At 41.8% G+C, this 24,439-nt stretch overlaps 1 protein-coding gene across 4 annotated transcripts in view; it reads left to right on the top strand.

The window, feature by feature from the left end:
* The window catches only part of CUL2 (cullin 2), a 2,069,186-nt gene that overhangs the window by 1,470,265 nt on the left and 574,482 nt on the right, over window positions 1-24,439 (top strand). For all 4 annotated transcript variants that reach the window (XM_044066711.1, XM_044066712.1, XM_044066710.1 and 1 more), the window contains 2 exons: window positions 15,948-16,076; window positions 16,438-16,524. In XM_044066711.1, the coding sequence (XP_043922646.1) occupies window positions 15,948-16,076; window positions 16,438-16,524 (216 nt within the window). The remainder of the gene's footprint in view (window positions 1-15,947; window positions 16,077-16,437; window positions 16,525-24,439) is intronic.

Genomic DNA, 24,439 nt, shown 5'->3' with positions numbered 1-24,439 from the left:
GAGGCCTAATCCGTCCTTCCTTTCGAAGGTAACCTGTGCCATTAACCTCAATCAGTCCATTGAGCTGCCAGTTTTCTTTCCTCAATTTTCCCACAAGGCAGAGTTTAAGTTTCATCAATTGGACGTACACAGGCAGCTTCGTTTTTACTTACACAGGACAAAACAACTTCGTAAGTCTGACCAACTCTTTGTGTCCTTCTCAGAAAATAGAACAGGTTTCCCTGTTTCTAAGATTACAATTTCCAGATGGATTTCTGACTGCATCTCGTACGTTTACTCGTCAGCAGGCAGAGAGTTACCGTTCCCTGTCGAGGCTCACTCCACCAGGGCTGTTTCAGCTTCAGTAGCTTATCACTCCAGACTATCCTTGGATGAAATTTGTGCTGCGGCCATGTGGGCTTCTCCCCACACCTTCATTACTCATTACAAATTAGACGTGACTTCTAGGGGCTGGGCTTCCTTTGATTCCACTGTTCTCAGGAGCATCTTCCATTGAGCCTCCCACGATAGAGGTGCTAGGGACGCTGTCCCGTGAGTAAGAATGTAGGCGAGATTGGACCACATAGCATCTACAAGTTATGTACTCACCATAACGCTTGATGTATGTGGTCCAGCTCGCCTCACATTCTTACGTTCCCTCTCACCTTCCCCCCTCCTGGAGGATTTGGAGGCGACATTTGTTTCAGTACCCTTCGGTATTGGTTATTTTTTCTTTGCTGCCCTGGTTAGTGTTTACTCTTCTGAACTATGGTTGTGCATGAGGTGTGACTATGAGCTGCTGCAAACTAGGTCTGGGGTTGTGGAGCGGTGCAACATGGGATACCAGGTTAGCCCAGCCAATTAGAGACTTCGTGCTAGAAAAATATAAGTTGGCCGAGTCGGAGCCGATGTTCGGCTCCGAACCGTGAGTAAGAATGTGAGGCGAGATGGACCACATACATCAAGCGTTATGGTGAGTACATAACTTGTAGTTCAATGACTTCTCTGTTTCTTTCAAAGCATAACTAGAGATATTTAAAATCAAGTCTCACTCACTGGCTGCCACATTTTCTTTTGGTATTCCATTCTGTTCTTGGATTGACTTCCGTCTCTTCCTCCCTCGACTTTGAAACCTTTGTGGTTTCTGAAACTCTCTTATGGGTAGTGGGAGTGTGCAAAAAATGACATTTCCACTGTTATTGTGGTTGTAGTTTCTCTTTCTTCCCTTCTGACGTCGTTTTCAGCCATTAAAGTTAAACGGCTTTCCGTTGTATTCGTTGATTTAACTTCTTCATTTCTACTCACCGCCTTCACAGTATCAGGTTGAATGAAAGAAGTGGGTGTAGCTTTGGCTATATCCGATTGGATATTTGAAGTGGGTGGACTTCGTTTATTCGTTTTGATTGGTTCCTTGGGCCAGGAAAATACTTGACCCTTATGGAAGTCTTGTCAGTCACGCTCCAGCTTTTTTTTCTTATGCTGGAGTAATTTATATTCTGATAGCAAGACGTTGGTGTCTAGGTCTTTCAAAAATGTATTGTTTTCCTCTAAAGATAAAGCTACTATTAATTGTATGTTCGTAGCTTCCACAGCTAAATCAATCTCAATCTTCATAACATGTTCTACAAGCAACCGCATATATCCACAGCTTGTCTCTAAATGTAATCTTTGCCATTTTACTAACAAATCTGGAAAAGTGGTGCCATAGGTCGTCATTTTAAGAACACCCAGCTCCCTTGGCACCACTTTGAAGTGCAGGCAAGCTTCCATATGCTTGCGTTGCCATTAAAAGTTCTTTAGTTTTATTAATTTACTTTCCATTTTCTGGTTAATTGCAGTACACTGCTTAAATGGTCACTTACTGTTCTGTCTCTGATATTATTCTCAAGTTCATGTCTGCTGAAAGTCAGTAAAGGATTGCTCTCAGCATAGAGTAAGCGTTTAAATCCATCGGTTCTGTTGCCATGACTTGGGCGGTGAGGACTGTGTTCTAATTCGACTTCTGTTCCTTCAGCCATGTTCCTCAGACTATCCAGACAAAATAGATCAAGAAAAAACAGGTTCCTATTAGATGACCGAAGACGCATTCTATCGAATGCATCTTGGTCGAAGTTAAAACAACGAAAAGGCAAAATAGCGAAGTGGCTTTTAAGGGAATTCTTTCCTAGGGAAAGAATTTGCTTGGCTGCTTCCGTTACTTTGTCGTTTTCGGCACTGTAGTGTGATCTTGGGGTTAGTATATTTAAGTAGGGGGTGGGTGGGTGCAAAGCCCCCCACTTTATGTAATCTTTCAAATTTTTTTTTTTTTTTTTGAACAGCGAGTTTTTTCCCTTCAAAAAAAATCGCTGTTCTGAACTTTCAAGATTGTAAGCTTTTGCTTACATGGGGTTGATTATTCATTGTTCGTTTTTTTTAAGCGTTCGATATAATAAATACCCGAAAAAACCACGGGAGTCAGAGGATGAAGCACCTCAATGAAAAAAATGGTATCTAAGGACAAGCAACTCTTGAAATGACACCACGGTGCAAACTGAAAACACTTTAATTCAATGAAAAGATTTAAAAACAGTATACCAATTTGTAAAATAGATCATTTTATATTTTTGATATTTCACATGTTTATTTTGGGGCTACATGTTTTCTCCTTTGGCCTCTAAGATAACAAGAAGAAATGTAAAGAATTATTTTTGAGGATGTTTGCTTCTTATAGCTTGCGACCTATTTTTGAGGTTGCTGGCTTTTGATGCATCATATATAGGGCAAAAATCACTCCCTCTTTGCAAGTGTTACATAGAGTTGTTACTTAAATGTAGGGTTTACTACAGACTCTGTGTAGTTTTATTTAGTATGCCTTTCTTTCGGTCCTATACAAGTTACTTGTTTGATGATGATCTTTTCTTGACTTTGTCACTGGTTGCTCTCACTTTTAAAACCAGCTTGATGATATCAGTCAAGGCAAGTGAATCTCATTTTGAAAGATGGGATGTGGTGAAAAATCTTTGAAATATTCATTAATAGATTACTGTAGGTGTTGCTGGAGGCATGGGAGCGAGAAGCTATGGTTGTAACTTAAGCTGGGACAGTACAGCCTCTAATGCTCGAGTCAGATCAGCAACTAATTAATGTAGTAAACAAAATTAAGGATGTGATACACAAGCTAATGGATAGTAAGGTCGGTCAGATTCACTTTGTTCGTTCATCATTAATTTTGTAACTACCCTCTTAATGTTTTACAGGGTCATGAGAGAGTCACCCGTCATGCAGTGGATGCAGAACTTAGAAACTCATCTTGAATGGGGTACTAACCTGTCATAAGACATTCAGACATACTCACTGTAACATGCATTCACACCTGCAAATAAATTAGAAAATCTCCAGATCACCTGCAGTGCAATTCTTGGACCTTAGGTGAAGGAGAGTTTGCTCAAGAGCAATTAGAAGAAGGAAATGCTTGCTGTTGGTGAGGTTTTTGGCTCCATGACGGTCCTTGGCCAGAAGGGAGGAACTTATGTTACCATAAATCTCAACACCAGTCCTTGTGAGCAGCGGTATAATAAGAACTCCCACGTGGATTTCTCAATAGTTGCTGTCCTTGAAGTAGAGATGGACTGCAGAAATCATAGGTTCCATGGCTCTGCACTTGAAAATCAGCAACAGCACTCATGAAGACCTGCCCAGTCCACTTCTGGAGGCAGTTGAGGGTTGATTAGCCTTCCATTTATTGTCTTGGCTGGCCATCATGCAGGACAAATTTAGCATGAAAATAGTTTCCAGTGGCTGTACAATTTCCTTTTTAGTTGTTTTGTGATTGTTTTCTCTTCCTTTACCAGATGTTCAATGCCGCTAAAAGGAGGTGGTTAAAACAGAGGTAGACAACCCTTTAGAAATGATCCATCTAACACATCTCGGCAGACTAGAGAGGGTGCAGAGTTTATTCCATATTCCTTTTAGTCCTCCAGAGCATAATGCAGACATCTGCAGGGAGTTTATATTGATCCAGCTTGGACAAGGGATATCCCTTTATCTCTGTCCTTCCCATAGTCATGGTCAGCACAGATAAATCTGCCCTAGAGTTTGGGGTGGGAGGTGACATTGTTTATGACAGACAGTTAAAAGGGATCCACACTTAACAAGAGACTGATGAATATTGCACATCAACATTGAAGATATGAGAGTGTTTCTCCTTGTGTTGCAGGCCTTTCAGGACCATGTACTACAGAGTAGAGTTATAGTACAGTGCAACAACATGCCTAGAGGTGTATATTAACAGACAAAGGGGTACCATGTCCTGTCCTTTTTGTCAGGAAACCATGGGGCTGTGGGACTGGATAATCAGCTTGCAGTGCTTTCTTGTAACAGTGCACATTCCCAGTCAGACCAGCTTGTTAGCTGACAGGTTCATCAAATGTCCTCTGATGGCACATGAGTGGCCTTGAGTCTGTTTACAGCACAGATGATTTTCTGTTGCTGTAATTTTATTTACCTCCCCAACCAGCACTGAGTGCATTGACAACTTGTCCATTATCCTTCTACAGGGTTGGACATCTCAGAATAGTGTCGTCCCCCATTGGCCACGGAGTCCACTGTACCCTTTCCCTCCACTTCCTAATAAGATTTCAAACCATGCTGTGCAGGAGCAAGGTCAATCTCTTTCTTAGCTTTGTTTTTACCCCAGCAGGCATGGTTCTGCCTTATGTAGCTTTAATTTAGAAGCTCTTGATTGTAGAACCTTATTTGGGCTTTCTGTCTCACCCATCCAGCTGTCCTCCTCCAGACGTATAGTCCCCCAAACTAACAGCATGGTTTCTCCAGTTCAGTTAATGTTTAGGGACCCTACTTACACTCCTAAGATGGTCCAAATCCTAACAGCAGCCCAGAGACTGTCTACTAGGAAAATACGCAAAAGTAAGTGGATAAAAGACTCCTTGTGGGCTACTGTACAGGATAATCAATTCCTTTACAGCTCACATTCCTTATATCCTTAAGTGTGTAGTAGACGTGTTTGATAAAGGCTTTAGTTTCTCTGTTTTCCATACACCTGGTGATTATTTCCAACTCTCAGTAGAGTATTAGCTCTTCTTCTCTGGCAGCACAAAGAGTTTTAAGGACTTTATTAGAGATGGCTTCTTGCTGAGATCTTCATTCTTCCTCCATGACTTCCCAGTTTTATCCTAGAAAACTTGATTGACAGAATCTTCTTTTGAACAGGCAACCACAGCAGATATCAAATCTCTTTCCTGCAAACCTTTTTTAATAACAGTCAGATGTTCTTCGTGTTTCACTGTTGCAGTCATCACACTTGGGTTATCTGCCTGCAGGTAGCTCTCAGTCGGCCCAAATACCAGAGACTTAGTATTTCTGCGTCGGGTGCTGTTGCTCCAGGACTGACGTCAGGTCATCAGGGGTATAAAAACAGGCAGCCGACACCATTACATCAGTCTTTCTTGCCGAGGAGCCTGAAACAGAAGCAGTTTGCAAGTGCTGGTCGGCCGCTACCTGAATTTTTTGTTTACAAATTGAATAATCATGAAGTCTTCTAAAGCTAAGTACCCTGTTGGGGACCCTTTTTTCTTGCTCTAACCGATGTCAGAAAAAGTTAACAGTTGCCTTGCCTGTGGAAAGCAAATACCTCACAGAGATTTTCATTATTACTGCGTCACTTGTTTAGGCCCAGACCACGACGTACCTTGCTGTTGGTTTTGTGCCTTGTTTAACACCTGAACCATTCATCGTCAGGCTCTCTTTGTCACTAAATGCTTTCACTCTCGATCTCCGTATTCCAAAATGGCTTCAGTAAGCCATCCGACTACCAGTGTTCCGAAAAAAATGTAAGGATAAAGACAGAGACAGACCGCATAGTTCCAAAGCTGTCGTCAACACTTCTGTTAAGCTAGTCGCAGCCCCTGATGCCCACTTCACTGGATTCGCAGGCCTCTACTGAGACCCATTCGGAGTCTGGTATGCCGCGAGACCATTCTTCGACTATGGAACCTGCGGATGTCTCTACCTTAGATGGGTCCAGAGCCGCTGTGCAGGCACCGGCTTCTGAGGCAGTTCTTCACTCAACCGATGTTTGACTCAAACCAACAACTTCTTTTTATCTAAAACTACCAAGTTTCATAGGCCCAGAGTACGCACTGCACTTAGAAAAACCGACGACCTAAGTGCATGCACCTTCTCCCATGCCACAAAAACAAAAGCTCAGAATGGCTGTGGACCTTCCCCTGCTAAGAGAAAAAGAGACCACTCCCCTACAGCTTCTACAGACCAGGAGTCCGATGGCTCTGAGGTTTCTGATTATGAAGACATGCCCTTATCTGCTTATGAGAATTCAGAGACAGAGGAATCCATTCCCTCTTCCACATTGCATACCTTAAGAGAGCATTTCCACTGGGAATGCCAAGACTATCCTCAGTCCAAAAAGAGACTCAGAGAATTCCAAGAGTTGCCTCAACGCAGGCCTTTAGCAATTCCCCCTGTCCTGGATGTTGTTGTTGATGTTTTTATGGACTCCAGTCTTACTCCTGGCACTTTACCTCCTGCCCTAGGAAACCAGACAGGTACTACAGAGTACCTGACACTCACAAATTTCTTTTCAAGAATCCTACTGCTGACCCAGAGATCATTTCCCAGGGGCCTAAAGGTATCAAGGCAACTACAGCCAAGAATCCCACCCCTTCGGACAGGGTTACCAGAGCCTTGGACAGATGGGGTAAAAAGGTGTGTACCTCTGCAACTCTGGCTATTAGGGCATTGAATTGTCAGTTTCACATGCTGAAGTACCGGCATCATATTATGGAACTTATTAAACAAAAAGTGGCAACCTTTACAGACTGTGCAGAAAATAAAGATTTGCAGGAGCTTATGCACTCTGGAAGCCAGGTCAGCAAGCATACTTTGCAGTGTGGCTTTGATGCCCTAGAAGCATCTTGCCGGGCATCAGTCACTGGTTCTGTACTGAGAAGACATGCTTGGCTCAAGGAGCAGACATTGCCAGACCATGTAAGTCTAAGTTACTAGACGCTCCTCTAAACAAGGACAATTTGTTTGGCACCAAAGCAGAAGAGGTTCTCCAAAAGATGGAAGAAAAAGCTAAGTCTATGCAGACTGTTAAAGAATGCTTACAAGTGCAACCCCTTAGGTTCAGTAGGCATTGCCCTTCCAAACACTGGTCCTTTACAGCCCCCTCCAGGCCTTCTCAAACCAGACCCAGGGGTAACGGACCACCCAGACTACAGTCTCAGGGTATGCAGAGATCTAAGCAATGGAGTGCCCCACCCCTAAAACAAGGAGTGGTAAGCCACCTCCTTACGGAAAAAACTCACAATGACTTCTTCACTCCACTCCCCACCCTTGTCCAATTGCTTGTGCCTCTAGGAGGAAAACCTGCCCTTCATGCAAGAAACTGGATGCCCATCACACAAGACCAATGGATCCTCACCGTTGTATCCCAGGGGTACAAATTTTATTTCCACTCACTGCCAGCCCTAAGCGGGTTTCCAGACCTTCCTCCAAACCAGTGGGCAGAGCTCAAAGCCAAGTACTTTCCCTGCTCAATATCAGAGCTATTCAGCCAGTTCCTGTAGAACAGAGGGGTCAAGGATTCTACTCCAAACTCTTCCTGGTAGTCAGGAAAGAGGGCTCCTGGCGCCCAATCCTGGATCTTTCTATTCTCAACACCTTCATGGTGGTACCAAAATTCAAAATGCTTACCCTGCAACAGTTTCTTTCTATGCTAGCCAGGGATGCCTGGTTAGTCACCCTAGACCTAAACGAAGCCTATCTGCACATCCCCATAAGGGAGTCATGCAGGAAGTATCTACTTTTCATGGCAGGATCTATGCATTATCAGTTTTCTGCACTTCCCTTTGGCTTATCTGCTGTGCTCAGAGTATTCACAAAATGCCTGGCTTCAGCCATTGCATACTGCAGGCAGAGAAAAATCCAATTTTTCCCATACTTGGACGACTGCCTGATTCAGGAGGACAGTCAGGAATTGCTGTTGCAGCACCTGACGTTTGTGAAAAACCTTCTCACTTCCTTGGGGTACACCATCAACAAAAAGAAATCAAAACTGGTACCCAGTCAAAAGATTGTATTCCTGGGAGCAAGCTTGGACACAACATCCCCTTCTCTCAAGAGTATTACTCAAGATAAGACAGGACAAACCAAGGGCAATTCTGATTGCTTCAGACTGGCCACGCTGGCACTGGTACCCACTCCTGCGCAGCCTGTCACCAGTGCCACCTTGGCACTTACACCAGAACCCAACCCTGCTCTCTCAGCAGTAGGGACAGATTTTTGCATCCACAATTGCAAACCCTAAATCTTGCAGCCTGGCTTATTCCTTGAATTCTCCCTCTGCAACCCTAAGCAAGCAGGTGCTGGACATCATTCTCGAGGCCAGAAGACACAGTACAAGAAAATCGTACACTGATAAGTGGAAAAGGTTCTGCTCTTGGATGCCCTCTCTGCCTTTAATCCTGGATTACTTATCAGATCTACTCCACAAAGACATGTCCTTCTCCTCCATTAAGATACACGCCTCAGCCATTTTGTCTCATTTCATCACTGAGCCACCTGTCTTCTCACACCCTCTTATCAAACAGTTCTGAGAGGAGCAAACAACTTAAGGCCGCCAAGGAGAGTACCTTCCCCTACTTGGGACCTTAAGTTTGTACTGGAAGAGCTCACGCTTCCCCCATTTGAACCTGCAGTGTCAGCAGAGTTAAAATTCCTCTCTTGGAAAACAGCCCTGCTTCTGGCCATCACTTTAGCTAGAAGAGTGTCTGAGCTACAAGCATTCATGGCTGTGGAATCCTTCATTATTTTCCATGCTGACAGGGTTTCCCTCAGGACTTAACCCTTCCTTTATGCCTAAAGTGGTGTCCAGTGTAGCTCTCAACCAATCTACCCATTTGCCTACTTTCTTCCCTAATCCCCAAAATAAAGGGGAAAGGATCCTGCACTCCTTGGATGTGCACAGACAGCTCAGATTCTGCCTTGATAGGACTAAGCCCTTCAGAAAATCTGACCAGTTGCTAGTCAGCTTTGCAACAGGGGCAGAGGGCAAGGCCATTTCAAAACAAACAATTTCCAAATGGATAGCACACTGCATCCATTTCTGCTACAAGCACCATGGGAAACCAACCCCTCAGGGGATCAGAACACATTCCACTAGGGCAACGTTTACCTCTACAGCATTTCTCAGGGGAGTCCCTACCAGGGACACCCTGAAAGCTGCTACCTGGAGTTCTGTACACACCTTCACCAAGCATTACCACATGCCTGTTTTTTCTAAATCCAGAGCTGGTTTTGCCACTGCAGTCTTGCAGGGCTTAATAACTGGTCCTAATGCTCGCTAACTTCCCCCTCTCTTCCTTAGCTTTGGGAATCACTCCAAATGTAATGACTGCAACAGTGAAACACGAAGAACATAGTACAGTTGTGTACACTTACCATAAGGAAGTGACAAACAAAAGACTTTGAAAACCATGTAAAACTCATTCTTTGGCAAATCAACAACAAATGAACATTAAAAATAATAAAACTAATAAATGCATTCCCATTTCCTTCCTTAACAGGTTTTGATGCAGAGAAAGCATTCAATAAAGTCAGCTAGCATTTTACGAATAGGGCAATGGCAGCATTTGCATTCTCTAATAAAACAAAGATATATGAAGGGTTAGAGGCAAGAATTAAGATGAGAGGGTTCCTTTCCAACAAGCTGTGTTTAAACAGAGGAACAAGGTAGGAGTGCCCTCTTCCCCTTTGTTATTTACCTTATATTTAGAGGTATTAGTAAAGAAAATACGGGCCTCTCAAATTCACGGATAAAACTGGTATGGTACACATGACAAATTAGCTTTATTTACAGATATTTTCTTTTTACCTGGATAAATCCATAAATGTAGATATGTTTGAGTGTATTCACTGTTGCAGTCTTGGTTTCCCTCCCTCCAGCCCCCTGGTTCTCTCTCTCTCCTCTCTATGGCTATTACTCACCCCTTTCAGGGGAATTGTTATTGGTATTTTCTTTTTACTGGTGGTCTTTTCCCCACCATAACTTAGCTCCCCATTTGGGGGGCTCCTGATATTTGGGGCAAGAAAAACTGATGTAATGGCATCGGCTGCCTGTTTTTATACCCCTGACGACCTGACATCAGTCCTGGAGTGAGAACATCTGATGCAGAAATACTAAGTCTCTGGTATTCGGGCTGACTGAGGGCTACCTGCAGGTAGATAACCCAAGTGTGATGACTGCAACAGTGAATACACTCGAACATCTCCATTTATGGTAAGTGTACACAACTGTACTTTCAGCTTGGAGGGTTTCAGAAATGCAGATCTTCCCTTTGCTGTTCACCATATTCAAAACGATAATAGGGTATGGCTGCATATGAACACAGCATTCATGCCTAAAGTAGCCTCTGAGTTTAACCTTTCAAAGTCTTTTGTTTGTCACTTCCTTGGATATTTTTGCTGAGGTGCAAGTAGTGCTTTTATATTAAACTTGTGCTGTTACCAGTATTATTGTTTTATTTTGATAACTTCTGTAGCATCTGATGTTTATCTGAACATTACTTGCTTTGAGCTTACTGTATTTATTTCCAAGTTGAACAGAGCTAGTTCACTTTTGGACCTTTTCATCAGACCACTTATGGCTTTGATGTCATGTTTAGTTTACTTTTCAAGCAGTCTTGAAAAATGTACAAATGTTGACTTTGGCCTGTTGAATATTTTATCCATTTAACCATTCTGGAACACTTTTGTACTTGTTCCGAGTGGAATGGAGCATTTCTGTTTGGACCCACTAACCAGACCATTCTGGTTTCACTGTCATTAGTGATGTTATACCTTTTGAGAGTGAGTGTTTCACTGTCTCGCTCGTACCTTGCTTTGACTTCAGTGCCAAGGTTAGATGCTGGGCACTTCTTGGGTACTTGGTAATGACCCCCCACCACACACACACACACACACACACACACACACGCACACGCACACACACACGCACGCACGCATCAGTCTTCATTCCAGTGTCTAATTTCTCCCTGACTCTGAGTTTGGTTGATTCTGCACTGAGTGACTTTGCAGCCCAGAGGCCTTTCTCTATGAAGCTTCTTCAAAGGTGGCCATCTTCTTCCTGTTTTGGTCAATGTTGAGGTAATCATCATTGAACCATGCAGAAACTTCAACCTTGGCTGTAGGGTTAAGTGTCATTTGGGAACCAGGCTGTTAGCACCAAATTTTAGTGCTACTTTGGCATCAAGCAATTTATCATTTATTGTTTCTAGTGTGAATTTGACACTAAATTTATCTGCAAGCATATTAACACTTTCTTAAGGTGTCCCTTAGGTAATACCATTATGAAGTAATTGTTTGATGTAGTTAAAGAAATGTTTGTGATTATCTTATTTTTATTTTATTTATTATTATTACTATTTAGTATTATTTATTATTATTGTATTATTATTATTTATTACTTATGTGATCTTGGCTACAGCTGTTAATTTTAATGCGTGTTCTTGCTTTGATTTTCCTAATGGTAACTTTGCGCTTTTGGTGATCTTTTTGATAGAATCTTTAGTATGAGTAGATTATGATACATTGTAGGTGCTAATTAGCCTTTTCCTGTTTTAATTATAGACCCTACTAATACTGGCATTCTACTAAGATGGCTTATTTGTTGTTGTTGTTGTCTTTCGGGTTTTCCCGGTTAGGAGTCGCCACAGCAGAACTCCAGTCCGCTAATGATTGGCAGTAGATTTTGCCAAACGCTAAGGTGCCAGCTCGACGTTCAACCTTCAATGAAGGCATGCCCATTTATGCATGTCTTTCGAATGCCCACCCAATCGTGGGGAGGATATGCAGACTCCACACAGAAGGCACTCCCCGCACTCTAGCCGAGAATCGAATGGGAGAACCTCTTGCTGTGAGGCAACAACGCTACCGATTCCCTAAAATATCGTGTTCTGATTAGGACCAATTAGTTTATGCTGCGTGTTAATGGGAGTCAAATTCGTTAGCATATCTGTTAGCTTACCCTATGTGAGGACTAGAAATCTTGCTGCTGAGGCTGAGTTTTAATAGGTTTGTCTTTTTGCAGTCCATGAATTCAGAGGTGTTTGTTTTGGTGTGTTTTGTTGCTCTAAAAGAGAAGATCACCTATTTGTGATCAAATTTGACCAGAGAAGGATGCTGTAAGAGTATTGCAAGTATGTGTGATGTTATTGAGGATGTGGTTCAGAGGATGTTGATCCCTAGTGGCTGTTTAATTCTTTGTATGAAAGAGTATTTATTAAGTGTGGGAATCTTTGGGTGTACTTTTATTGCATAAATACACCAGTTAATTGATGGATAGTTAAAGTCCGCTATGACAATTTTTTTTTAGAAAGTTTGGTAAGCACGTGTGGAAATCTTTCATGGTTCTCTCAGGACACTGGTAGAAAGGTGATCTTAGTTTATCTTGTTAATGTAATCTGAAGTTCAGAAAGTTCTATATGTGAGTGACTGAGAATCTGTCTAGAGATAATTCAGTCTCAGACAAATATCTATACTCTCCATCAGTTTGCATCAAGTCTGAATGCATAACAGGTGCTGAAGCCTACTAAAGAGACAGTACTGTCTTTACACTGAAATCAAGTATCTGTTACAACACAGTTATGGATGTGTTCAAGTTAAATGAGAGCCTTAAGTTCAGGCAGTTTAATAAGAGTTCTATTATTGAGCAGCAGAGCCTCAATGTGGTCTGGGCTGCCCTAGGGTTTAATGCAAGTCTTTTTGCAACTGGAATGTTCAGAAGACTGACTTTACTTAGAAAGGCTGTATGGGGGCAGCAAGTGCTTTGTTCAGAATGCAGAATTCATGGATCAACAACTGAAGGCCATCCTTGATGAAACAATTTCAGCTGTCAGTCTTCCTGTCCCAAGCTGACGCTTGATGCCCCTAGAATGATGCCAACTTCTTAGCCAATTGATAAAGACAGAGTTGTTTTGTCTTTTTCATCATTCTTGCTGAGAGGATGGGGTTCTACTTTACATGTGAAGAACAATATCCGTTATGTCTCTCTGAGTGTCCTTTTGGGTTGAGTGCCTCTGGTCATTCACACCTACATGAACCACTGCCAGGCCGTAATCACATTTGTCATGTTTGAGGTACTGTAGACCTTTGTGATATCTCAGATACGGACACTGGAAAGGCAGCTATCTCTCTGTCCAGCCTAGTGAGTGTAGGGTCTGTTTGCCAGACAGTGGAGTCATTGCTGACTAGGGCATTTCTTCTTGGATAATTCTGCTTTAGTCAAGTGAAAGACTTCTTGGCTACTGGAGTAATGTATTTCAAGTTGTTGAACTTGCTCTTTACCCCAGACAAACCACCTCTCCCACATCTGATGACTGATGTTTGACTAATACTGTTGCCTCATCTTCTTCTACTGGCAATATTTGTTGCTTAGTATTAACTCCTTACCTTTACACCTTGATTTCTATTTAAAAAAATCAAGACTTGTTAATTTTTGCAGCGAGTATTGCTCATCTGGTGTCCTGTCATTGTTTGTTTAACGTCTGAAGCTGCAAGAAAAAAAGCATCCTTGAAGATAAGGGCATCCACTTTGTGCATCAGAATCTGTGCAAATGTTGAGAGTTTACCATGTAAGCACTAGCACCGGTTTAATCTAAGAAGCTACTGTCAGTCTTTACCTAAAAGCTAGGCCAGGGACTGTCTAGCCATGACATCTGACTATGATCTGAAAGGAACTGAGACAGCTTGTCGATGAGTAGCATGCAGTCTTATTATTTGGTTCCTTTATTATTGGTATTTTTAAAGTAGTATTGCATACATGTATTAATTACACAAGTAATATATTAAACACAAAACTGTTCTTCTGACTTTAAAGTAATTTTAGTTTAATATTTTTATGATGTTAAAATAAAAAAAATAGTTATCTCAGCACCCAAGGTTCTTGCATAGTTTATATGATATTAAAATCTAAAGAATTATCTTAGCTGTTGTAACACTGGATGCTCTTGCTTGATCATTAGGTGCTAACACACCATCTGCAGTAAATGTGGTAAAAGGTTAATAATATTGCATTAGGAAGAGCTGTATCAAACTTTCCTGATAAGATTATTTCTTTGCTTGAGTTCTGCTACATAATCTACTTTAGTGTCATTCCAGCCTGGGGGCAGAACTTTCTCTAATAGTGATATCAGTGTACACACTTTAAGACTTAATGTTTCTGTCTCATAGGGCAGCTTATTTAGATTCAGATTTAAGTGCTTACCAGCTAAGCACTATTACAAAGTAAAATAAATGAATACTAAATAATAGATGTAAACTAAAACACCCATAAGAACAGATATGAGATCAGTGTATGACTGCGGCACCATGTTAACCTTAGTCCCCAGTTGCCAGCTCCAGCCACCTTGGTGGAAGGTTCCAAGGACAGGAACCCTGGAAAGCAGAGCAGCACTCGCAGTATGAATCCAGATGGACCCTTGGACCCTCCAGCAGCCCAAAGGTGTTAGAGAACAGGGTACAAGTGAGCGTTTGTCTTACACGAAAGTTCTTAAGATAATGTGGACTCAAATAGGGTAGAGCAAGATAGACCAGGACCAGAACCTTATATGTTATATGTGACTGAACTGCTAGCGAGTGCAGACTGTGGTACCAGCAAGTGACAGTAACACAATACCTCTGTAAGTAGCTGGACTGATGAATTCTGTCAAGTTTTGAGCTCGGCATCCTCAGGTGAAGCGCATTATGGAAATACCAAACCATGGCACTACCAAAGGAAAATTTGCTGATGTAATATGATAATTTGTCCAAGGATTTAGATCCTTTTATCCACATTTGTGTCTTAATCGAAGTTCCTACTTCTGTCTGAAAGCTGAAAAGCCAAAATGCCAGAACTTGGCTTTTCTCTTCCATATTAGTAACAGGTCTCCACATTTCAGGCTTATTTATCTGGCTTTCATACAGCTTTGTGTCATCAAATGCTGGAGACTATTCATAAATGGAGACTCTTAAGAGTTCTCGCACATTAATTTGGCAAGCATTAAATGTAATTGCAAAAAATCTTTCAAGAAGATTACCTTTGAAACTTATTTTTTATTCCATCCTCAGATTTCAAGCTTTCAGTTGCTATTTTTTGCTTCAGGACACTGCCTTTTTAGACTTAACATCTTGGTCATGTACTGGCTCCTGCCTCTTAGGGGGATGGTTTGTACTGCTTAGGCTTATTCTGCTTTGTGCAGAAATCTTGAATGTTCTCCGGTACCCTGTGGATGTGTTGGTTTTGCAAATACTTGATAATGTGAGTCTGCAGTATACATAATATCAGATTTTTTTTCTATAGGAGTTTTGTTCCAGCAGACAGGAGGAGAAAATAATAGGTCACACATCTTTATTTGCTTTCTCCCTTTCTTCATTTTCCCTTGACAGGTAGAGGAAAAAGAGGGCATTGAAAAATGTAGAAGTATCAAGGCAAGTCAACATATTGAACAGAATGCTGGCCTCCACCCTCCTGACTTTGGGACATGTGCATCCCTCCCTGGTTAATCACCCTCATCATACACTTTGCTGATTGCAATTGTATACTCCCAGTAGATTCTCTCTCATCACTTATGGGAACCACTGACAGTATCATAACTCACTTGCCAAGCTTTCTTTCTTTGTATTCTAGATGGTTTGCCATCTTATTAAGATGTGCTACTGAAAATTTTTGCTCCTATTTACATCTTATGAATAAGAGGAAAGGGAATGTGTTCATGAGATTCTCTGCCCTTATGATGGTTGTTGTCTCAAGATCAGTAGTTTTATAGTTATATTGTTTTCTACACTAGTTACTGACTGATTTTTTTTTAACGTTTGGCATTTCTTTGACCTTTTAACTGTGCATGATTTAATGCAGCTTTACTGTTTTATGTAATCAAATTTGTGCTTGTAATTTGTGATGTTTGTCTTTTTAGCTTGCCAAGTACTGTGACAATTTGTTGAAAAAATCTGCAAAGGGAATGACTGAAAATGAAGTGGAAGATAAGTTGACAAGCTTCATCACTGTCTTTAAATACATTGATGACAAGGATGTATTTCAGAAGGTAAGAATAATGATTTTACAGGAGGGGGTTATATGCTGTCCTATAAGGAATTTGAATTTGAGCATAATGTATTCATGGAATCATGCACACACATATACATTTTAATTGGATATTACTCTTTCTCTTACTATGTTTAGGCTGGCATTCTTTTTTGTATTAGTTTTCTTAGTCAATTTTTATTTTTCACCTGCCAGTTTTCTTTTTTGTTATTTTCCCTTTTATGCTCTCATCTTAATTTCATTATTGTTTTTTTATCTTAAATTAGTGCAAGTCCTAGTCCAATGAGTTGAATTTAACATGCATTGTTTTGTATTTTGTGGAGCCGCATTAGAATCAATGTATCTTTTTCTTATTTATGCAGTTCTATGCCAGAATGCTTGCAAAGAGATTAATACATGGTTTGTCCATGTCAATGGACTCTGAAGAAGCCATGATAAACAAATTAAAGGTAAGTTAAATCTGTATTTTCATACTTAAGTTATCTTAAACCATTTGTAAAGCAAATGCATATATTGTTATATCCTTCGTGAAATGGAAGTCTAAAGGGTTTTCAGCAGTGCACTCTGGACTGCTGCAGAAGATGCATTCTTGGCAGAAAATTCACAAACATTTTTGTTGGATTATAGGTTCATAGGTTCATACTAGGCTATCTGCCCTAGGGCATTTATAAGCCTAGTCAGAGTGTGTTTGGCTTTCGCCACCCATTTTAAATTAATTTTGCTATGCCCTTTTTCGAGGTTAGTATACTGTGCCTCTGTCTAACAGTGACACAGAAGTGATACCCGGGGTAAACTTACGATCTCCCATCCACTCATCAAGATTCCTCTTGAAGAGAGTCAATGAGGGACTCTGCATAACCTGGACTGGGAATTTATTCCAGAATGAAGGGAGCCTCTGGGTTATGAATCTGTCCCTCCAGCATGTCCTATTTATTTCAGTGCTGAGGTTCAAGTCTCTCGAGCACGTAGCTCCATGGGATTTGAATTTTCCGAGGTGCAGCATGTCCATTAATTCTGGGTTGGACATGGCTTTATACGTCAGGCACAGATCGCCTCTGAGCAGGCGGTATGCCACTGAGTAGAGCTGGAGTTTCTTAAAAAGGGCAGCGTATGGCATCTGTTTGAGCCATTGATCCACTTGGTGAGGTACTTTTGGGGTCTTTCCAGTTGCTGCAGGTGTCTGGTAAGGTACATCCCAAAAGGGGCATTGTACTCAATTATGGGCCTGATGAGGGATGAGTAAAGAGGCACGATGACCTCCCCTGATCTAGATGTGAATCCCTTCATGATTAGGTGGGCAATATAAAATGTTCTTCTAACCACTTTGGCCACATGGTTGTCAAATGAGAGATTGCTATCAACTTGGGTCCCCAGGTCCCTAAATACTTCTTCTGTACTTAATGGATTACCACCTATGTGGTAATTTGTGGGCACTTTGTTTTTGCCAAAGGGGATGACTATACACTTTTTGGCGTTTAGCTTGAGGCCATGGCTCTGGCACCAGTTGTCTGTTTCTATGAGGCCCTTTTGGAGGATGCTTGTGTCGGCTGGAGAGTCGATTATGGTGCCCAGTTTGCAGTAATCTGCGAACTTGGTCAGCCACAGTCCTTCCGTGTTGGCCTGTACCTCCGAGAAATATATACCGAACAAGAGAGGTCCCAGGACTGAGCCTTGTGGGATGCCACTTGTAACTGGTTTGGAGTCTGACATGGCTCCAGCAATTCTAACCATGTGGGTTCTGTCCTTGAGCCAGTTTACAACCCATCTAGTGACATAGGGGTTTATATTTAAGCTGGTGAGCTTATCTATAATGCCCGAGTGGGGTATTGTATCGAAGGCTTTTGCGAGGTCCAGGTAGGCTGTGTGGACCACCTTCCCCTCGTCAATGGCCTTGGTGACTGTTTTAAAGAAATCAACCAGGTTTAAGAGGCATGATCTGCCCTTAACAAAGCTGAACTGGGTAGGATCCAGTGTCTGTAGGTCCCCAATATCTTTATTTATGAGGTCCATGATGATCCTTTCCATAGCTTTGCAGACCAAGCTAGTCAGGCTTACGGGGCGATAGTTTCCAGGATCCGTTGAGGCACCACCTTTGTGGCGAGGGACCACTGTTGCTGTACGCCACTCTTTGGGTACATATCCTGTAGTAAGGCTGAGATTGAACAGTAGTTTTATGTTTGGGTTTAACTCTTCTTGGAGTTCATGTAGGACGCAGCCCGGGACACCGTCTGGTCCCATTGATGCTGTGTCGTTTGCTTTGGAGTGGGCGGCTCTTACCTGAGCATCTGAGATGTCAGGGGGGCAGCACTCTGCTGGGATAGATATTTGCCCTTTTGGTGGGGAGGGGAGTTTGCGCTGAACCTGTCAGCTAGGATGTTGGCAATGTCTGTGGGTTCGGTGTATTTTTTGTCATTTTGGACTAATTCTGAGCATATCTGGGAATTCCCACCCAGGTTCCTAACATAACTAAAGAAAGCCTTGTGATTATCCTTAGTGTCCTGTGCAATTTTTCTCTCAAAGCTGGCCTTAGACGATTTTATGAGTGCCCGTAGTTTTTTGCTAATACTGATCAGAGATGCCTTCCCTTTTTGGGATTTTGCTCTATCATGTAGTAGCTTCCTCCTTCTATTGTATAGTTTGTTCATGGCTGAGGTCCACCAGACAGGACATCTGCCATTGGAGGATTGGGTCTTGGTTTTATTTGGGATTGCATGATCCATGCATTTATGAAGGTGTTCATAGAATGCGTTTATAAAGGATTCTGCGGTCTGGGCCGTATTTTCCACAGGCCTGGGGGCTTTAAAGGATTCCACCTCTGTTTTGAGGAGTGTGAAATTTGCTTTAGAGAAGTTTTTCACTGTGGTTTTCTGGGCAGGGGGTGGGGTTGGGATGTGAATATCCAGTGAGATTAGTTTATGGTCTGATCTTACCAGTGAGGGTTACACTTCTGGTCTGGAGCATAGAGTCCCCATGTTGGTGATGATCAGGTCCAGTATGTTTTCTCCTCTTGTGGGAGTGGTAACAAGTTGTTCCATGGCATTTGAGTTTATAAATTCTAGGAACCTTTGGGCTAGGGTGTTGGAGCTAGAGTAATGCTCCCAGTCTATGTTTGGGTAGTTGAAGTCGTCCAATGTAATGGTGTTTGGAGAAACCTTCATATTTTCCAGTGTTCTCAGGAAGGCCAAGTGGGGTTCCTGGGTTTCCGAGGGTGGTCTGTAGCAGGCTATAAACTGGAAGGCAGTTTTACCCACTGTTAGTTGCACATGGATAGTCTCTGATGCTTCGTGCTGTGCCACCAACCTGGAGGTGTGGGTATCTTTGACGAATATTGATACTCCCCCTCCTTTTGTGGTTCGGTCCAGGTTTTGGGGCTGAAAAGCATGGTATGAGGTATAACCTGGTAGTGCTGGGGTGCTCTCGGGAGCCTTATACCAGGTTTCTGTTACTGCACAGATATCGTTGTTCTCCATGCTAAGGAGAGTTTCGAGTGCGTGCATCTTGAGGTTTAGACTTCTGGCGTTGAGTAGCATTACTCTTAGTGTCTTATCCCTTGTGATACCTATGGAGGTGGGTTTGTCTTTTGAGCCTTGCCTAAAGAAGGCACTATGGGGGTAGCAAGAGCCTTTGCCAATATCCAAAAGCCCAGGGGTGACAGGTGCAAGCCGTCCCTAGCGAAGCATCGTGGCTTGTCAAGCATTTCACTCCAGGCTGACAGGCATTGCATCCCCTTTGAATGACACCAATTCTTAAGCCAATTGTTTTGTGGCATCATTCTTGGTGAGGGTAAGATGCTACTCAAGGTCAGGGTTATACCGGCCTAGGCTACATGCTCAGAGTGCTCCTCTATGTCTCTTTTCATGTAGTCCAGGGATGTACGTCTCAGGTCATTCACACCAGCATGGACAATGACTGAGTCATATTTGTACTTGCCTTGGAGTGACCTGAGTGCTTGTGTTATGTGGCGGATCCTAGCGCCCGACAGGCAGCTCACCGTGACCTTCTCCTTGTTCAGCCTGGTGAGCGGGACGTCAGTGTGCCTGACGATAGAGTCACCTATTACAAGTGTATCTGGTGTGTTGTTTAGCCTTAAGGGCTGTGACTGTTTGGCACACTGGCTTTGTGAGCTATGTGTTGCATGTGTTTTGTTTTGGGGTAGCGGTTGCTTGGGTGTCTGCTTTGGAGGTCTCTGCTGCTTAGGCAGATTTTTATTTAGAGCCTCCGAGTATGTTTTTGTGTGTTTATGTGTTTGGTTTGCTGTTGTGGTAGGTCTATGTGAGACTGGAATTGTAGTGAGTGTAGTTTCCTTCTCCTCCTGACTGGTTACACCAGTACTGAGTTGAGAGAGCTTAGCCTCCAGTTTGGCTATATGGCTGCATCTGTCACGTGTTGGAATTTGTTGGGAGGAGGAGAGGGTTGTCTGTGTACATGAGGGAGTTGTAACATTGCCTCAAGATTCCCAGATTCACCAGTTGGACCGGAGAGGAGATTGACAACTGACCTTTGGACATGCTAGAATAGTATTGGGCCAATGGGGAACAAGGTACTCCAGGGGAGTTTGTGAGGGTGTAGTGCTTTTAATTTTTTAGTGCTGACTTAGTGAGCAAGTGCCAGGTAACTTAAATGCAATGTGTTACAGGTAACTTAAATGCAAAAACGACAAACAGTAGCTTACTTTCAAGTGAATCACGGAAATAAGTACAGTAAGCAATGCAGATATCACTAGGGATCTACAGAAGCGCTGAAAAGCTGCGATTTAGGTGAAATTAGCGTTTCAGGGAAATAACAAGCATACAAACAAAGCTAGATTCAGCAGGCCTGGATCTAGTCTATGTTACAGCAAACAAGGTGTACCAATTTCAGTAAGAAACAGTTCAAATATGCAGGCACTATAAGCCTTTAACCAGAAATTCCCAGCTCAGAAGGGCAGAGTCCAGCCTCTCCTCCCACAAGAGTGCAGACCATGAACCTTCTTAATGTAAAATAACTGGCCTGAAGCCCAATGCTTAAACCAGAACTAATACACTTTTAGAATAACAGACACTGAGCCCTCAATCAGCAGTTCCCAACTTAGAAGGATATAAGCTACCTGTCCTGCCACCACAGTGCAGGCCACAAACCTTCCTAATGTAAAACAACTGGTCTGAAGCCCAAGTGCTTAACCCAAAAGACTTAGAATGATAGCTGCACTTTAATCAAGTTACTACCAAGCAGTAATAAATACAATTGAATACTTTAAAGAATGCCTGGATTAGTCCTGAAGTTATACAAACAAAGCTAGATTCAGCAGGCCTGGATCTAGTCTATGCTACAGCAAACAAGGTGTACCAATTTCAGTAAGAAGCAGTTCAAATATAAAGGCACTATATGCCTTTAACCAGAAATTCCCAGCTCAGAAGGGCAGAGTCCAGCCTCTCCTCCCACAAGAGTGCAGACCACGAACCCTGTTAATGTAAAATAACTGGCCTGAAGCTCAAGTGCTTAAACCAGAATTAATACACTTTTAGAATAACAGACACTGAGCCCTCAATCAGCAGTTCCCAACTTAGAAGGATGTAAGTGACCTGTTCTGCCACTACAGTGCAGACCACAAACCTTCTTAATGTAAAACAACTGGTCTGAAGCCCAAGTGCTTAAACTAAAAGGCTTAGAATGAGTTACACCAAGCAGTAATAAATACAATTGAGTACTTTTAAGATGACGCAAAAGCAAAATAAAGTAGGAAGAAACGCAAATACAGTAAATCAGATAATTTTTTTTTTTTTTTTTTAAGTGGAAAGAGAGAAAGGAGTAGCAGAAACTAAGCTGATTGGCTTCTCGAATTTTCTCCCTGTACTGGGTAGAATGAGGTAATGACACTAGACTGGGAGGTGGGTCCCAGATCAAATTTACACTAGGGGCGGGCAACTGCAAAGCCACCAACTATAAAAACACTATACCAACAGGGAGGGAGGGTGGAAAACAAACTGCAGAAATGTTTCTCACAGCTGAAAAGCAGCAGTGAGCCTTTAAATGAAAGTTTTAAACAGCTAAAGGAGCCTCTAGAAAAAAGAGTTTAACTGCAACAAGTTATTAGAAGCAAACAACCCAACAGATGCTTAATAAAAGTCCATCTTTTTGTCTTGAAGCTTCTTCATTCTTGACTGTGGCAATGAAGAATGGTCATAAAAAAAAAGTAGACGTTATCCCTGCATTTACCTGCTGCTGTTCTTTTGGATCAGAACTTGCTTTCACTTAATATTACTGATTATAGTAGAATTGCGTTTTACACTGAGCTGTCTTTTTGAGTCTTGATAAAAATCATCAACTCCGGAGTGTTTGCATGACTACCTAATGTAAACTCTGAGACTGATGAAGTTTGTTGACAAAGGAGTTTTCCTATTGTCGTTAAGGATTACTGATCTTAAAGTTAGTGTGTGTACATGTGATGTGCGCGTGTGTGTATTTATATGTATATAGGGCCGACCTTAGGCCCATTGGAGCACTTTTGCCCTGCAGGGCCCCATTCCCGCAGGGGACCCTGCACTGGTTGTGGCAGTATCATTGTATCTTAATATGTACCACAAGATTTGCCTAAGAATCAGTAAAACAAAGTGCAAGGCATTTTCCTACCTATAGTCTTGCTTATACAGTAGCTACAAATCTCAGAAGAGCAGACTACATTTCCCATCATTCATTGCAGTAGTGGCTAGTATAGTATTATTAGCACTGCAGTTTTCTGACACTTGGATGACTCGCAGTGTTAGCTGCTTATTCTTCAAAAGTAGTTAGTTGATGTGGGTTACTCAACAGTGTTTTCAACCCAAAACTGATCGGATTAACTGTTTGGTTTTGTTTATTACTGCAGTTAGTGTTGCAGAAAATAGTAAGACTAGGGTTGCCACCTTTTCAAATGACCAAAGTGGGACATTTTCAGGACACACATAAGATTTTACAGGCCGACACATACCCACGGTCAGTACAAAGGATAGAACTTAACTTTTTTTCCTAAATAAAAGGAAATTCTTGTAGCAGTTTAGTTGCTTATTATGTTTCTTGTAACATGTAGGTATTTTAATTACAGAAATAACTATTTTATGCAACTATTACATAAAATATGGGACATTTGCCCTTTTTAATATTTTTTGTCAGGACACAACTGCCCAAAGAGGGACTGTCCCTCTCAAAGTGGGACAGGTGGTAACCCTAAGTAAGACCATATATAATATAAAGACTGAGTGTGTTACTGTTTTCTCTTTTGCTTCTCTTGTGGACATGCGTTATACAACTTGTTCTAAATGAATATAATTATACAAAGTAACTGTGGAATAGGCATCCTTAGCCAGTATGAAAACAAATGTTAGTAAGCACAAACAAAAAAGTGAACAGATACTGTGATGTCAGTTAACATCTAACCACAAAGACTTATGATAGGATTTTGCAATTTCACTAGCATGGTAGACAAACTCTTATTGCAGATGTAGACAGGCACAAATTAATCCAAGAGATGTGAAATACAAGATGTGTATGTTGAGAGGAGGGAGACACAAAAAATGATTCCACGCGGTTAAAACAGGAAAGCAGTAACAGAAACAGTTTGATTCATAAAAGGCATTGCAAGGTTACCATAGTTTTATCATCACATACAAAACGGGAAGAGGCAAATAGAAACTTAGATAGGAAATTGGCCTTAATTGGGAGGTATTTTGGGGAGAGAGTGCTGCAAAAAGTTGAATAAATTGTCTGAGTTTATATACATGTATGTCTCCTTAAGTCATTCTGATTTCTTCTCACTTGCCAAAACATGTTGCTTAATTGCTACTTTAAAGCTTCTCTGCATGTAATCTTTACTCTTTCTCTTGCAGCCTGATCTGTGGCTGGAAGTGATTTGCAAGCATTAGCCCACTAACCTGGTTTAGCAAATAATTGTATAAATAAAAAGAAACTCTCAGAAATACTTACAAGTGTGTTGGAGGTGCGTTAGCGATGCCATTTCTAAGGAGAGTCCTGACATTATTATTATTCTCAATCATTCTGAGAAAGTTCAACATGACTACAGTAAGGTAGGAAATTTAACTGGGCAAGGAAGTTCAGTTCAAAGCAGGTGCAAGAGGAGATTGTAAACCTTGTAGGAGGAAAGGGTACCATGATATATTTTACATGTTCTTTTTGAGCTCTCACCATCTCCCCGCATTCTTCAAACCCATCCACACACATTCAGTCATCCAGAATTCCTGACATCCTAGCACAATGGGGATAGAGATATGAGTAAGAGCTGTGATTTTCAGAAAACTTAACCGGGTTTCATGTTTCAATTTATCTTACTTCAGAGTAGCATGGTCTGCTTAGTGTTTTGTTTTGTTTTTTTTTTTAAATACAAGAGAATTG

The sequence above is a fragment of the Protopterus annectens genome, chromosome 3.part1 (assembly GCF_019279795.1).
Source record: "Protopterus annectens isolate FY-2018-M chromosome 3.part1, PAN1.0, whole genome shotgun sequence".
Classification (NCBI taxonomy): Eukaryota; Metazoa; Chordata; order Ceratodontiformes; family Protopteridae; genus Protopterus; species Protopterus annectens.
The sequence above is the reverse complement of the archived record's forward strand: the minus strand, read 5'-3'. Positions and strand labels throughout refer to the sequence as shown.